Source organism: Patella vulgata, chromosome 1, assembly GCF_932274485.2.
Source record: "Patella vulgata chromosome 1, xgPatVulg1.2, whole genome shotgun sequence".
Taxonomy (NCBI): Eukaryota; Metazoa; Mollusca; class Gastropoda; family Patellidae; genus Patella; species Patella vulgata.
Window position 1 is genome coordinate 93,957,740 of NC_065879.2, and position 18,164 is coordinate 93,975,903.

The 18,164-nt window shown below is 36.7% G+C and overlaps 1 protein-coding gene across 1 annotated transcript; it reads right to left on the reverse strand.

Annotated features, from left to right (window-relative positions):
- Window positions 1-4,453: 4,453 nt before the first annotated feature.
- Window positions 4,454-11,995, reverse strand: LOC126818533 (zinc finger protein 239). Its single transcript, XM_050546000.2, has 2 exons — window positions 11,850-11,995; window positions 4,454-7,154 (listed from the first exon to the last, which is right to left on the reverse strand). The coding sequence occupies exons 1-2, from the start codon at window positions 11,850-11,852 to the stop codon at window positions 6,114-6,116; spliced, it is 1,044 nt and encodes a 347-aa protein (XP_050401957.1). The 5' UTR covers window positions 11,853-11,995; the 3' UTR covers window positions 4,454-6,113.
- Between the last annotated feature and the right edge of the window lie 6,169 nt (window positions 11,996-18,164).

Below are 18,164 nucleotides of genomic sequence, written 5' to 3' on the forward strand. Positions count from 1 at the left end.
ATACAACCCGGATCCGGAAATGAACGTCCGGAAGGGAAATGTGCGGATCTGGTTGTATATTGAATAGGGTATTGGATCTATCCAATCCAAACACGTGATAAACGAAATGAAATGAAATGGAGTTTAACGTCCTACTGTTCTGCTCCTTACCTGGGCTAATGAAGACGGGCATACGCCATACAGTGTGCTATGAGGGAAATTTTGCCCGGACAGTGGCACTACGGCCTACTCTTATATCGAATTCCAACTGCCAAGGGATCTTTTACGTGCACGCCAATGTGTACACGGGACCTCGGTTTTTTGTCCCATCCGAACGACTAGACAGCTTTCCTTGTCAGCCCCTCCATCCTGCATCACTGACAAGGGAGAACCACGCTGGAAAATCTGGATGAACTTTCTCGGCCAATGCAGGGATTGAAACGTGATAAACGATACATAGTCATATGTAAACACTTAACATGAAAGTGAACAGTAAATTTTACCTGCGCGTTATTCAGGAGATAACCACTCCCTATTTCGAATTTAGACGCTTTGCCTCACACTGATCAGCAGTGAATATTTGCTAGGCCGCTACAATCACTGATAAGGATGATATCAATGCGACTTAATAATGAGTCTCAAATATTAACTTTTTTCCACCGACAAATTAAACTCTAAAACATTTTTTTGATGTATTAGAAAAATAAATAATGACATTTGACGTATTTGTAGGTAAAAATTATTTCCTATTTAGTTTAAATGGGTATTAATATGACTAAAAGGCAGCATTCTGCCCAAAGCTGTAACGTCTTATGTAATTAATGCACATGCTATTCAGCCAATGATTGACGCCGTGTGCTGTGACGACATGTGTTAAAGGCAGTCATCTTTTACAGAGATATTAGAGGACTCGTAATTCTCTGTGAAACAGATTGGTTTTGTTCATTTAACCATGGGTTAGATTTATTTCACAAGACCACCTGTAAACAGGGCTAACCCTAACCCCAACCCAAGACCTAGCCCTAAGCCTTACCCTGACCCACAATCCTCAGCAACAATCATGTGCCCACAGGGGCGGATCCAGGAATTTTGCAGGAGGGGGTTTGCCAGGGGGGGGGGGGGGCCAGGTTCCTGAGACAATGTATCTCCCCCCCCCCCCCCACATGGTCTCATCGTCATTTTGGCGTATATACATATAATACACATTGAGCTTTTTAAAGAGAAATTCAACACCTCGTTTGACGTCAGTTTTTATTATGAGTTAATACAATGACATTGTGATTCAATTTCATGGATGCAAAGCATTAATTGTGATTCACATAATGTCTATGTCTTTATCTTGTGCTTTGAGTGCCCATCCTGTCCCACATCTGACGATAAAGGATGAAGCACACGGCCGAGAAACTTTTCTCATAAAAAGTGTTGATTTCCCAAAAAATTTTATGCAGCTGAGCAGGTGTGGGGGGGGGGGTTTCGACGCCCCAAACCCTTCCTCTGGATCTGCCCCTGGCCCATACCCTGTTTACATATCCCGTGACCTTGAGGAAATCTGTAGACGGCCTTGTTAAATAGACTTAGCCTGGCCGTATTTAGTCACAGAAACTTATAGGCTGTTATGTGTTTTTTCGTGTGAAAATATCCTCCTACTTATATTGCTTAAAATTGGAACTTATAACTATTTCCATATTGGTAAAAGGTTTACCGACCAGTAGTGCCAGTACCAGAAGTTAATATGGGAATATTATTTTTTTCTTTATTTTAGGATAGACAGAATCCGTGTATAAATCTCCGAAACATATGGTCTTAAATTCTTTCACGGAACCACAGATTATCTCCCTAATCCACAGGCGCCTGTAATGTGAAAAATATTTTAAAAATAACATTAGGCCTAAGCTATATGACTAAGTGTAATGTCTAAAGTCTGTTACAACCATGTGGTCTGAATCCGATATCTCATTCAAGGGTAACTCGCCTGAAACCAATTCTCTTTCAGTCGATATAATAATACAAAGGTGAGAAACGGTTGGAATTAAATAATTGGGGTCACAAGTTCACTACTCTAATTTAAAAATGGGAAAGCGAGGCTAATCTTGAATATACCAGTGCCCTGGGTACCATAATGCACACATTTTGTCAAAACTACAGTGATAAATTGGCTCAGAATGAAGTAATTTGAATAAAAATTTTAATATTTTCGTTTTACATTATATATTTTTGAGCTATTATAGGAAGAATGGTCAGCTCTTTATCTAAATAATACATAATATTATAATAATAATAATAATAATAATAATATAATAATAATAATAATAATAATAATAATAATATAATAATAATAATAATGCTTTATTACACAACTACATGGTATATACATGAGTATGGTAAAGCATACAATACAAATTACAATATAATAATAAACATCATACAATACAAATTACAATAATAAACATCATAAAATACAAATTACAATACAATAATAAACATCAAATAATACAAAGTACAATACAATAACAAACATCATACAATACAAAGTTCAATATAATAATAAACATCATACAATACAAATTACAACAATAAACATCATACAATACAAATTACAATAATAAACATCATAAAATACAAATTACAATACAATAATAAACATCAAATAATACAAAGTACAATACAATAATAAACATCATACATGGGATTTAATGTCCGCTTGACACAAACTTGGCCATTTCGAGACTAACATATGGTTCAATTTCATTTCAATAACTCGTTTACACGTCAGGGTCTTTAGCAGTGGGAGGAAATAGGACCCAGAAAAACCCCACAAGGTTGGACAGGCGACCCTACTCCTTGTCACGTACAACCCTATCAGTGATTGTAGCAACCGAGCGAATATTCACTGCTGATCAGTGTGCGTTACAATGATCGATAATTGATGACATTGGTGCAGCTTAATGAGCTCATAATATTAATCTTATTCCTTCTGTAAATTAAATTCTAGAACATTTTTTTGAAGTATTAGAAAAATAAACAAAGATGTTTGAAGTATATCTGGATAAAATGGTATAAAATGAATAAAAGGTGCCATTGTGCCCAGACCAATTTTCACTACAATTTAGCTACATCTATTTCTTAAGGCCAACTCAAGATTTCGTCAAGGTCGCTGAGATGTAAATACAAGTATATATGGAAAAAACACTGCGATTTTTGAGCCGAAAAAGCACCCACAAGGACTAATTTCATTCTTCCGCCAGACTAGTACTGTAAGGTTAGGTCATGTGATTGATGGTGAGATTGTAGGTTAGGGTTACATTAAGCGGGGGGGGGGGGGTAGGTCAAGGGTTAAGGTTAGCCCTGTTTTCATTTGGTTTACATCTCGTGACCTTTGACCTAACTTAAAGTTGGCCTTGTGAAATAGAACTAACCTATATAACATGCATGCGACTTCCGGCCAATGATGGATGCCTTGTGATATGAAACAATGCACGCGACTTCCGGCCAATGATGGATAGCTTGTGATATGAAACAATGCATGCGACTTCCGGCCAATGATTGATGCCTTGTGATATGAAACAATGCATGCGACTTCCGGCCCTTGTGATATGAGGTGATGAGTTATCTTGTACAGAGGTACATATGTAGAAGTTGGCTTTCGCGTTGCAATATTTCTGTGAAATAGATTACAGCAATGTCAGTGTTGGCATGCTAACCAAGACTAAAGAGGGGTAACTCTTGCAAACAAATATGGTCTCTCTTGCGAAGTTTCCGTGTAATAGAAGTTTTAAGCATTTATTTTATTATTTGCAGCGTGTCAACACAATTTATTTGTCAGGTCTTGTTCAGTCAAAAGTAGTGGGTACCTAAAATCCAGTCGCCTGTCCAACCTCGTGGGTTTTCTCCGGGTCCTCCCACTGCTAAAGACCCCTACGCGCAAGCGAATTATGGAAATAAAATTGAACCATATGTTAATCCCGAAATGACCTAGTTTGTGTCGAGTGGACGTTAAACCCCATTTCTCTCTCTCTCTCACCTAAAACCCATAAAACTATGTCGTCCCCAGGATACAAGCAGTTTTACTCCAGCGTGAATTATCGATGTGTAATTTTAGGTTCTCAAGCCGACTAAATGATTTATTACAAACATCACATTTATAAGGTTTTTCACCTGTGTGAGTTCTGATGTGTCTCTGTAGTTTACTGTTGTGTATAAATGATTTATCACAGAAATCACACTTAAATGGATTTTCACCTGTATGAATTTTTTTGTGGTTGTGTAGAACATCCTTCATGGTAAATGATTTATCACAAACATCACATTTATAAAGTTTTTCATCCGTATGAGTTCCGGTATGTGTTCTTGTATGTCTGTGTAGAACATCAAGTCTAGCAAATGATTTACCACAAACAATACAAATTACAATAATAAACATCATACAATACAAATTACAATAATAAACATCATAAAATACAAATTACAATACAATAATAAACATCAAATAATACAAAGTACAATACAATAATAAACATCATACATGGGATTTAATGCCCGCATGACACAAACTTGGCCATTTCGAGACTAACATATGGTTCAATTTCATTTCAATAATTCGTTTACACGTGGGAGGAAATAGGACCTAGAAAAAACCCACAAGGTTTGACAGGCGACCCTACTCCTTGTCATGTACAACCCTATCAGTGATTGTAGCAACCGAGTGAATATTCACTGCTGATCAGTGTGCGTTACAATGATCGATAATTGATGACATTGGTGCAGCTTAATGAGCTCATAATATTAATCTTATTCCTTCTGTAAATTAAATTCTAGAACATTTTTTTGAAGTATTAGAAAAATAAACAAAGATGTTTGAAGTATATCTGGATAAAATGGTATAAAATGAATAAAAGGTGCCATGGTGCCCAGACCAATTTTCACTACAATTTAGCTACATCTATTTCTTAAGGCCAAGTCAAGATTTTGTCAAGGTCGCTGAGATGTAAATACACGTATATATGGAAAAAAACACTGCGATGTTTGAGTTGAAAAAACACCCACAAGGACTAATTTCATACTTCCGCCTGACTAGTACTGTAAGGTTAGGGCATGTGATTGATGGTGAGATTGTAGGTTAGGGTTACGTGGGGGCTAGATCAAGGCTTAGGGTTAGCCCGGTTTTCATGTGGTTTACATCTCGTGACCTTTGCCTTGTGATATGAAACAATGCATGCGACTTCCGGCCAATGATGGATGCCTTGTGATGTGAGGTCACAAGTAGAATAAAGAGATAGAGAGAAATGGGGTTTAACATCCACTCGACACAAACTAGGTCGTTTCAGGACTAACATATGGTTTAATTTTATTTCAATAATTCGCTTGCACATTGGTGTCTTTAGCAGTGGGAGGAAACCGGAGGACCCGGAGAAAACCCACGAGGTTGGACAGGCGACCCTACTCCTTGCCACGTACAACCGGGGAATCGAAACCCCGTCAGTTGACTCAATAACAGACCGTATGATACAGCGCACACATGCTAACCATTCAGCCATCCAACCTCCCATGACCAAACTTGAAGTTGGCCTTGTGACATAGAACTAACCTATAACATCTTATGTAAACAATGCATGCGACTTCCGGCCAATGATTGATGCCTTGTGATATGAAACAATGCATGCGACTTCCGGCCCTTGTGATATGAGGTGACGAGTTATCTTGTACAGAGGTACATATGTAGAAGATGGCTTTCGCGTTGCAATATTTCTGTGAAATAGATTAAAGCAATGTCAGTGTTGGCATGCTAACCAAGACTAAAGAGGGGTAACTCTTGCAAACAAATATGGTTTCACTTGCGAAGTTTCCGTGTAATATGAATTTTAAGCATTTATTTTATTATTTGCAGAGTGTCAACACAATTTATTTGTCGGGTCTTGTTCAGTCAAAAGTAGTGGGTACCTAAAACCCAGTCGCCTGTCCAACCTCGTGGGTTTTCTCCGGGTCCTCCCGTTTCCTCCCACTGCTAAAGACCCCTACGCGCAAGCGAATTATGGAAATAAAATTGAACCATATGTTAGTCCCGAAATGACCTAGTTTGTGTCGAGTGGACGTTAAACCCCATTTCTCTCTCTCTCTCTCACCTAAAACCCATAAAATTATGTCGTCCCCGGGATACAAGCGGTTTTACTCCAGCGTGAATTATCGATGTGTAATTTTAGGTTCTCAAGCCGACTAAATGATTTATTACAAACATCACATTTATAAGGTTTTTCACCTGTGTGAGTTCTGATGTGTCTCTGTAGTTTACTGTTGTGTATAAATGATTTATCACAGAAATCACAATTAAATGGTTTTACACCTGAATGAATTTTTTTGTGGTTGTGTAGAACATCCTTCATGGTAAATGATTTATCACAAACATCACATTTATAAGGTGTTTCATCCGTATGAGTTCCGGTATGTGTTCTTGTATGTCTGTGTAGAACATCAAGTCTAGCAAATGATTTACCACAAACATTGCATTTAAAAAGTCTTTCACCTGTATGAGTCCTGGTGTGTTTCTGTAGAGTACTACTATGAGTGAATGATTTACTACAAACATCACATTTATAGGGTTTTTCACCTGTGTGAATTCTCATGTGATTCTGTAAGTACCAATTTGTTGTGAATGATTTACTACAAACATCACATGTAAAGGGTTTTTGGCCAGAATGATTTCCGATGTGTTCTTGTAGAATACTATACCTAGAAAATGATTTACCACAAACATCACATTTATAAGGTTTTTCAAATGTATTTATGTCTGTTTGTCTCTGAGAACTTGTCTCATTATTTTGTGAAATCTGTTCCATGTTCTCATCTTTAACATGTATTTCACAGTGTTTTTCTAAATCAATGTCAGATTTAAATTCTTCATCACATAAATTACACTGATAAACAGTTTCAATATCATCCATTTTCTCTTCTTTAACATGACAATATTCATCTGCATCATCAGTTTTCTCTTCTTTAACATGACGATATCCATCTACATCATCAGTTTTCTCTTCATTAAAATGAACATGACAATATTCATCTACATCATCAATTTTCTCTTCTTTAACATGTATTTTATTGTGATTTTCTAAATCAGCATATTTTTGAAATATCTCATCACATATAACACACTGATGAAAAGTTTTAACATCATTAGTTTCCTGTAATATATAAAAGTTATAACATCATTAGTTTCCTGTAATATATAAAAGTTATTACATCATTAGTTTCCTGTAATATATAAAAGTTATAACATCATTAGTTTCCTGTACTATATAAAAGTTATAACATCATTAGTTTCCTGTAATATATAAAAGTTACAACATCATTAGCTTCCTGTAATATATAAAAGATATAACATCACTAGTTGCCTGTAATATATAAAAGTTACAACATCATTAGCTTCCTGTACACATTTTTACGGCAGCATTAAAATTTACTGTAGACAATTTTAATTTGACCCTGTATTCAATTTAAAGTTCATTTTTCTTCAACTAGGTGGAAAAGGTGATTTTGAGATTATGATTATACATTTGATTTTATTAGCTTTTCAAGTAGATCTCATCATTCTTCTCACAAAACTTTTTACAGATTCAAAATCGGATAAAAAAATTTTTTTTATTGAGGCTCAAAGTTGCGATTTTTGACTTTTCGCGGAAGAAAGGTTTTTCAACACTTTCAAAAAAGCCATTTTTGGTGTTTTTTGTGATGCCATATTTCTTTTCATATCAAACCTATCAAAAATAAAGATGTAAATTCATGAAATACAACTGTAAGCCTAATTATGTTTCAATTTTCACATTTTTGTAATAATTACACTGATTTCCACAGCAACTGCAAAATACATAGGTTTTCTCCAAAATTCCATTTTGTCAGAGCGATTTTGGTCAATTTTTTCATCAAAAATGGTCTTGTGCATGTTATATCTGAAATATTGAACCTGGTTGTTATGTAATTTATAATCAGTAGCTATCAAGTATGATTAACAAAAAAAAAGAGTAAAAATATATATATGCCTTCTCTCAAGAGCTGGATATATGTTCATTTTCGAACAATTTTCCGCGGCACACAATTGCCTATTTTTGGGGCGTTTTTGGAACATTAATAAAATAAGAAGGAATGGAGATACACAAGTGAAATTATGGGAATATGTCAAAAAGTTTGTGAATTTTTAAAATTACTTATTTCCAATCTGCCATATATTATCAATTTTGGTTGTCATAGCAACCAAAATGGGGAAAAATGCAATTTTTGACCATTTTCAACGCTATTTACCATAACCCAAAACGTCATACCACATTTTAAAGTAAGGAGTTTAATATATTTGAAACCCATGTAATATCAAATGATATGGATTGTGTAAGTTTGAGAAAAAATATGAAGGAGTTTGGGCTGTTACCATAGCAACCACATTTATTTTTTTCCCGAAAACCATTATTTTCCAATAATCATGACATTAATATTGATAACTGTATTATTTTAAAAACAGAAGCTATTGGATAAGATTTTAAAAAATAAATAAAATCAGAATATTTATATGTCTTCTCCCAAGAGCTGGAAAGGAGTTCCCATTCTAACTTGAAGAACATTCTGCAGCAGCTAATTGTCTATTTTGGACATTATTAAGACATAAATAAAATATGAAGGAATTAAGATCTTGAAGAGAAATTTTGTTTCCATGTATTTATGTTTGTGAATTTTTAAAATTACTTATCTTTACTCTTGTATATTACTTAATATTTGGTTGTTATAGCAATCAAAACGAAAACAGACACCCCAAAAAAGGCAATGTTATTCCATTTTCAATGGTGTTTACCCTGACAAACCAATTGATCACCACATTTTAAGTATAGTAGCAGAAAGCATTTTAGCATATATTTATAGCCCATGGCATGTAATATAAAATATTAAGAATTGTATAATTTTAGTGAATTATTAAGGATTTTGGATGGTTGTCATAGCAACCACATAATTTTAAAAAACGGACAACTGTTGTTTCATTATCATTGTTCTCAGCATTCGTTTCTTACATTATTGTTAGAATTCTGCTTTTACATATTATTTTCTACTCAGAAGATAACATTGACCAATAAAAAATTATTCTCTAAAAACTAAAGAGTAAAAGTAGGTCACTCAGTTACTGATAGGCTATGGTAGGCCTAGTCATGTTTATAAAGGCCTAGGCCTAAAGTAAAAGCTACAATTTAACTCAGAGAATTGTTGTTTTTACTTCACTTTAGTATATTTCTATTATTCCTTCAAATTGGTATGTAGCCTATTGAGCAACTTCCTTTTTTGTATATTTTAATCAATGTATTGTAAATAAATATCAAATCCAGGCCTAAAGGCCTTACGTTTGTCGGTTCTTTCAACTTGTTTAACTGGCCAACAAATAATATGTGATACTCGAGGTGTTAAATATAGTTTCCTAAAAAAACAAAGAATTAAAATTATAATAATTAGTATGACAACTGTTATATAATGCTAAATTATTTAATAAAACGTTTTGCGAAAATTGGGTATCCGTATCGATACTGAGTGATAGTAAATTTATTAGTAATATTGTCGACATGACTGACCTAATAGTAATTGAAATTCATAATCTATGTCGGTTCGATCATCTCAAACGAAATGTTGTAAATCGCCAACGGCAAATCCAGAAATTGAGCCATTTTTCAGACTATTTCAGCTAGCATTAATTCTTTTGTTATTCCAACTTTATTTGGGTAAAGTTCCCTTTTTAAGTGGGTAGAAATCGATGTACTAATTATCAGTAGTACTATACTATTTTCCTCATGGCTGCGGTCGGCACCGAGACCCGTGTGGATACTTTCTGGTTTCATTTCCATTCGTGTGCACAGAAATGGTTTAAAATAGGGCTTGAATAATTCAGTGAACAGCGAATTTATGATTTCAGTGCATTGAAACATTCGTCAATTCTTGAAAAATGTTTGGTGTTAAAAGTAGAGACGTGTGGTCGCTGGGATGAAATTTCCCTTCGATTTTTTTTATGTCCTGTCACATGGTTATAAAAGCGCGCGAAGATGAGTCACGTGATGTAAACACAGTCGACCCTGCGAAAGGCGTGAATAAAATGGAATTACTATCGTTATTTATTTTCAGGCAAGTCATTTATTCATATAACATAACAATTTCTTCATAAATAAACATCGAGTTACATTTCAAGCTAATTTAACGGCGAATATGAGTCACAGGAACTTGGAATGGATTTTTCTTCTCGTTTAGAAATGACGTCGTAACAAGGCAAAACTACGCGATTTATTTTTGACAAAATTGCCCATTGTATACAATTTTCAAATACTCGGCGGCAGTTCTTAAAATGCCACGATTTTGTTGATTTTAATAGCATTGAAACGGCAATAAAACGAACTTTCGATCGGTCGGGGGTGCTATATTGACAAATAAGGCATGGTATTTCGAAATGCCGACAAAGCACCCCCGACCGATCGAAAGATCGTTCAATTACCTTTCTAATGATATTAAAATGAAAAAATAATATTAAAAATAGGAACCGCCGCCGAGCACTTGAAGTGGGGTACCCTCATTTCAAAACGTGACAAAAATTTTCAGCGTAACGTCAAAACACGGGAAATTGACGTTTTTCAACTTACGTTTATGAAATTAATAAAATGAACACATATATAAAAAGTATACCAAGCAAAAGAACAGGATATCGGCTTCCAAAATATTTTAAAATTATTACAAAATATTAAATAACCACCGTATGACGTTAAGTTGAAAAGGGGTTACAAATCGGGAAAAAATGACTTTCTTCCAACGCGGGCAATGGAGCTGTGACACACCTACTTCAACATGCTAAAATCCACACTGATCAGCAGTGAATATTCGCTAGGCTGCTACAATCACTGATAAGGATGACATTGATGCGACTCAATGAACCACAAATATTAACTTTTTTCCACAGACAAATGAAATTCTAAAACATTTTTTTATGTACCAGGTTATTAGAAAAATAAATAAAGACGTTTTAATTATTTGTAGGTAAAAATTATTTCCTATTTAATGTAAATGCGTATTAAATTGAGTAAAAGGCAGAATTCTTTCGATTCAGTAACGTCCTATGTAAACAATGCACGGGCAATTAAGCCAATGATTAGCGCCCCGTGCTGTGACGTCATGTGTTGAAGGCAGTCATCTTTGACAGTCGTGACGATATCGGCATGAAAGCGATTCACTGTGTTCCACCGGGAAAAAAAACAATGTTTTCTTGCAAACGCTAGCGATATTAGAAAAAGTGAAACAGATTGGCTAGAATCGTGACGATATCTGCATGAAAGCGATTCACTGTGCTCCACCGGAAAAAACCGTTACCTTGCGAACAGTAGCAATTCGATAAGGATCCCCCGCAGAGTGGCGCCTTTTCCTGATTTTATATACCGGTAACCATTATATATTTTTTTTTATCTAAATATACTCCACACAACTTTAATTATTTTTCCAATACTTTAAAAAAAATATTCTAGAAATAAATTTCAGAAGGAAAATGTTAATATAGTAAATAAAGTAAAGAACCGTCGGACGGCAAAATATACACTGCGTAAAATGTATAAAATTTAGATCTAAATAAAAATCAATTTTGAAATTCTAAATTATTCAACATTTTGTATCACTTGAGAAAATTAATTATGAAGGTTTTATATTTGACAATAATCAGCTTCGCTCTACTCAGGCAATGCCTGTTACATATTATTGCGAGCTAATTAAGCCGCAGCGATATCATCCCTTTCACTTAAGTTTCAGTGATTGTAGTGGCCTAACGAATATTCACTGCTGATCAGTGTGCTCCCTATATTTATTATCATTCCAAGACTTACCATAATTATTCTATAAAGTTCTGCTACAGTTGACCAAGTAAATGGTTAATCGTCAGGTATACTGTTTTTGTTGCGTTTTAACGTCAATTTCTACAGAATGGCGATTTCTAAGAAAGAAAACGAAGAGAAACAATTGTTTTTTTATTCAGAAGTTTATTTCCGGTGCAAGCGGATACGGAAATGAAATTCGCTGAGAGAAATGTGCGTATCCGGTTGTGTATTGAATACAGTACTGGATCTAACCAATCCAAGTAACTGATATAACGACACTTGTCAGTGCATGATCCACGTGCTTCATGAATTAAAAGCGAACAGTAAATTTTACCTGGGCGTTATTTAGAAGATTATCATCGAATTTAGACGGTTTTTTGTCTCTGCAGATTTCTTCAAGATCTTGAGGAAATCTGCAGGTTGCCCTGTGAAATAGGTCTAGCTTTTAACCATGCGTGAAAAATTAGAACTTGAGAGATGCGACACCGTCGAGTCGTTGGACCCATGTTGGCTAGCCTGGAGGTCATGTGTTTGATACCTACATTGGCCAAGAAAGTTTCTGACATGTTTCTCCTTGTCAGTGGTGCAGGACAAGAGGGCCCGACAAGGACAGACGTGTAGTCGCTCGAATGAGATGAATGACAGAGGTCCCATGTATACATTGGCGTGCACGTAAAAGATCCCTTGGCAGTTGGAATTTGATATAGGAGTAGATCGTAGTGCTGCTGCCCGGGCAAAATTTCCCTCATAGCACACTGTATTACGTTGGCCTGTCTTGATTAGCCCAGTTTGGAGCAGAACAGTAGGACGTTAAACCCCATTTCTCTATTTCTGTCTATTTCAGGGATGTGTTTGGGTAAAAGATAAAGTTTAAAAATTTTGTGATGGACATTTTTCCAGAATTCCTTGAAGATATTTGTCAATAAATTTATCTGTCAATAAAGATTTGATTTGGGGAAGATCATTGAGTTTAAAAATGAAAAAATGTACTCTGTAATATTTATAAACCACTTAAAGATCACCACACTACTGAATGAGAACCTTCTACTTCACTCACAGAGGGGTCTAACCTTTGTGTTATTAACGTAATATGATTTATGGGAGGGGTGTAACCGGTATGTTTTAAAACGTAATATGATTTAACTGGGTGGGTGGGTGGGGGTGTAATCTGTGTGTTATAAATGTAATATGATTTAACCGGGGGGGGGGGGGGGGGGGGTGTAATCTGTATGTTATAAACGTAATATGATTTAACTGGGTGGGAGTGTAACCGGTATGTTTTAAAACGTAATATGATTTAACTGGGTGGGTGGGTGTGGGGTGTAACCTGTATGTTATAAACGTAATATGATTTAACTGGGTGGGGGTGTAACCTGTATGTTATAAACGTAATATGATTTAACTGGGTGGGTGGGTGGGGGTGTAATCTGTGTGTTATAAACGTAATATGATTTAACTGGGTGGGTGAGTGGGGGTGTAACCTGTATGTTATAAACGTAATATGATTTAACTGGGTGGGTGGGTGAGGGTGTAACCTGTATGTTATAAACGTAATATGATTTAACTGGGTGGGTGGGTGGGGGTGTAACCTGTATGTTATAAACGTAATATGATTTAACTGGGTGGGTGGGTGGGGGTGTAATCTGTGTGTTATAAACGTAATTATTTGTGTAAACTGTTTAGTACACAAGAGGTGGGTACAATTTAACAATTCGTTTAAACTAATGTATATTTGGTTGTACCTAATGAAGAAGGATATTATGGGTTTATGCAAGATGAGATTAACTAAAATAACCATAAAAAGAGAGATAGAGAGAGAAATGGGGTTTAACGTCCACTCGACACAAACTAGGTCATTTCGAGACTAACATATGGTTTTTTTTGGTTTTTTTAAAATTTTATTTCAATAATTCGCTTGCGCGTAGGGGTCTTTAGCAGTGGTGGAAACCGGAGGACCTGGAGAAAACCCACGAGGTTGGACAGGCGACCCTACTCCTTGTCACATACACCCGGGGATTCGAAACCACGCCAGTCGACTCAATGACAGACTTTATGATACAGCGCGCGCACGCTAACCATTCAGCCATCCACCCCCCCATGAAAAAGAGACATATTCACCTTTATACTGTACTTACGATCTAGGGGGGTTGGGTGGTGGAATGACAGATAAAATTGGATAACAAAGATATAGGGGGGGGGGGGTGGAATGACAGATAAAACTGGATAACAAAGATAAAGCCTGTTAGTTATTTTTATACGTCCACATTCATAATGTGAACGTATTATGCCGTCGCCCCTGTCTGTGTGTGTGTGTGTGTGTGTGTATGTATGTATGTGTGTGTGTGTGTGTGTCTGTGGTTCGCCTACAGGGCGCAATTCTTCATGGATTTTCTTCAAACTTGGTATACTTATTCCTTATACCCCAAGGAAGATCCCTATTGTTTTTGGTGCATGCCCGACCCCCCGGGGCAGAGCCACGCCCATTTCTAGTATTTGTTTGTTTGTCGTCTACAGGCCACATTTCTTAACTAATAATCTTGAAACTTTGCATACACATTCTTTGTACCCTAAGGAACATCCCTATCGTTTGGGGTGCATGCCCAACCCCCAGGGGCAGAGCCACGCCCATTTTCTTTTCGTGTGTCTTTGTGTCGCCTACAGGGCGCAATTCTTACTGGATTTTCTTCAAACTTGGTATACTTATTCCTTATACCCCAAGGAAGATCCCTATTGTTTTTGGTGCATGCCCGACCCCCAGGGGCAGAGCCACGCCCATTTCTAGTATTTGTTTGTTTGTCGTCTACAGGCCACATTTCTTAACTTATAATCTTGCATACACATTCTTTGTACCCTAAGGAACATCCCTATCGTTTGGGGTACATGCCCAACCCCCAGGGGCAGAGCCACGCCCATTTCCCATTTTCTTTTCGTGTGTCTTTGTGTCGCCTACAGGGCGCAATTCTTACTGGATTTTCTTCAAACTTGGTATACTTATTCCTTATACCCCAAGGAAGATCCCTATTGTTTTTGGTGCATGCCCGACCCCCAGGGGCAGAGCCACGCCCATTTCTAGTATTTGTTTGTTTGTCGTCTACAGGCCACATTTCTTAACTTATAATCTTGCATACACATTCTTTGTACCCTAAGGAACATCCCTATCGTTTGGGGTGCATGCCCGACCCCAAGGGGCAGAGCCACACCCATTTTCTTTTCTTTGTATGTCTGTGTGTCGCTTATAGGCCACAATTCTTAATCGTCTTGAAAATTTTTCATATGAATTGCTTATACCCTAAGTATGATCCCTATTGTTTTTGGTGCATGCCCGACCCCCAGGGGCAGAGCCACGCCCATTCCTTATATTTATTTATTTGTTTGCCATCTACAGACCGCATTTCTTAACGTATCATCTTGAAACTATGCATACTTATTCTTTGTACCCCTAGGAACATCCCTATTGTTTGGGGTGCATGCCCGACCCCAGGGGCAGAGCCACGCCCATTTTCCTTTCTTTTTATGTCTGTGTGTCGCCTATAGGCCACAATTCTTAATCAATCGTCTTGAAAAAATTTCATATGAATTGCTTATACCCTAACGATGATCCCTATTGTTTTTGGTGCATGCCCAACCGCAAGGGGCAGAGCCACGCCCATCCCTTATATTTATTTATTTGTTTGTCATCTACAGATCGCATTTCTTATCGTATCACCTTGAAACCTAGCATACATATTCCTTCTATCCTAAGGAACATCCCTATTATTTGTGGTGAATACCCAACCCCCAGGGGCAGAGCTACGCCCATTTTCTTTTTTTATGTCTGTGTGTCACTTGCAGACCGCATTTCTTAATCGATCATCTTGAAAACTTTTTTATACTTATTCCTTATAGCCTAAGGCTACTTTTTATACTTATTCCTTAATCCTAAGGCCGACCTCTATTATTATTTTTGTTGCATGCTCGACCCCATGGGACAGAGCCACGCCTAATGTTAGTGTGTCTTGTGTTTTGCCTACAGACCGCAATTCTTAACAGATCCTTTTGAAACTTTGCATACCTATTCGAAACGTCATGCTTTTAGAATAAAGACATCGATAGTTTTAAAATAAAAATTGTGTTCTGTTAATGTGAACGAAGTGTTAAACTGATAGCAGTCCTACAACCCAGTTTTATTTCACAGACCCTCAAAGCAAACTGGACCATATTAAACAAAACAGGAATGTGGACGTATATTGCTGCGTTAGCGATGCTCTTGTTTATAATATATTTTACACCATAGCTTGTTTCTTCAGTATTCTGTTGGTTTGACCATGATCCTTTCCCTTAACCAATAATCTGACCCCTTAACAGTAATCCATCCATTAACCTAATCCAGTGCTTTAACCGTAATTCCACCCCTTAACCATTATCCCACCCCTTAAACATTATCCAACCCCTTAAAAGTAATCCTGCCCCTTGACCATAATCTGTCCGTTAACAGTAATCCCGCTCCTTAACCGTAATCCCCCCTTAACAGTAATCCCACTCCTTAACCGTAATTCGTTCATTAACCGAATCCAACGCTTTAACTGTAATTCCACCCCTTAACCATTATCCAACCCCTTAAACGTAATCCCACCCCTTAAAAGTAATCCCGCGTAATCTGTTAACAGTAATCCCACCCCTTAACCTAATCATATGCTTTAACCGTAATTCCATCCCTTAACTGTAATCCCATCCCTTAAAAGTAATCCCACCCTTTGACCGTAAACCCATATCTTAACCATAATACCACCACTTAACGTCACTGTCGTTCTTATATGGCTCTATCCTAATGTACCGTAAAATAGACGAAAACAGGTTTAAAAGCACAAATGAAAGTATATTACACAATGTTCTGTGAAATACGTGAACAGTCTTGTTGAACGTCAGTTGTTTATCCTGCTTAATCCATAGTATAGTTCTTCAGATGGTGAAATGAAATGAAATGAAATGAAATGGGGTTTAACGTCCTACTGTTCTGCTTCTAACCTGGGCTAATGAAGACAGTCATACGCCATACAGTGTGCTATGAGGGAAATTTTGCCCGGGCAGCGGCACTATCACCTACTCTTATATTGAATTCCAACTGCCAAGAGATCTTTTACGAGCATTCCAATATATATATGGGACCTTGGTTTTTCGTATCATCCGAAGGGCTAGACAGCTGTCCTTGTCAGGCCCTCAATCCTGCACCACTGACAAGGTGAAACCACGTCGGAAAATCCCGATGAACTTTCTCGGCCAATGCAGGGATCGAACACCCGACCTCCAGGCTAGCGAGCCAGCGTCTTAACCACCTAGCCACCGTGGTTCCCGGTTCGAATACTGGATGCTAAATCGCTAATATTTGGGACCAAGAAATTGGCCTAAATGGGTCTCAACACATTTAATAATGTTATCTGATTGTATATAATTCTCAACCGAATAGAAATTTCTAGCGTCTGGTTATTCCAGTATATTGCGCATGCTTTCCAGATAAGTTATGGCATCGTCGTTTGCCATGGGTCGTGGAATATGTCTAGCCTCTTTGTTTCTGGTGGCTTGTTACAAATGACACTGAAACGCACTATGGTACAAAATTCGTGTCACACTGATCAGCAGTGAATTTTCGCTAGGCCGATACAATCACTGATAAGGATGACATCGATGTGACTTAATGAGCCAGAAATATTAACTTTTTTCCTGCGACAAATTAAATTCTAAAACATTTTTTTTATGTATTTGAAAAATAAATAAAGGTGTTTGACATATTTGTAGGTAAAAATTATTTCCTATTTAGTGTAAATGAATATTAAAATGACTAAAAGGCAGCATTCTCTCCGAAGCAGTAACATCTTATGTAAACAATGCACGCGCCATTCAGCCAATGATTCACGCCGCGTGCTGTGACGGCATGTGTTAAGGCAGTCATCTTTGACAGAGATATATCACTAGACTCGTAATTCTCTGTGAAACAGATTGGATTCGTGTACCAATGGTAAAAAGTTTATTTTGTCTTAAATATTGGATATCAGAAGCCTACCTTTTCAAGATAAGATCATGGACCTTATATGTATTATAAGGTCCATGATAAGATAACATCAATGTTGATTTGAATTGACAAATAATTTGTGTTTTCAACATGCAAGACTTGAGATGATATTGAGTAAGAGACTTGGCTACTTTAAAGGACCTAAGTCCGTAACTCAAAATCCTCTCAAATCTTCGACATCGAAAACACGAATTATTGGTCAATTTAAATCAACATTGATGATATAAACTTACCGGGAAAAGATGAGCCTCTGATATCCGATATTTAAGATAAAATAA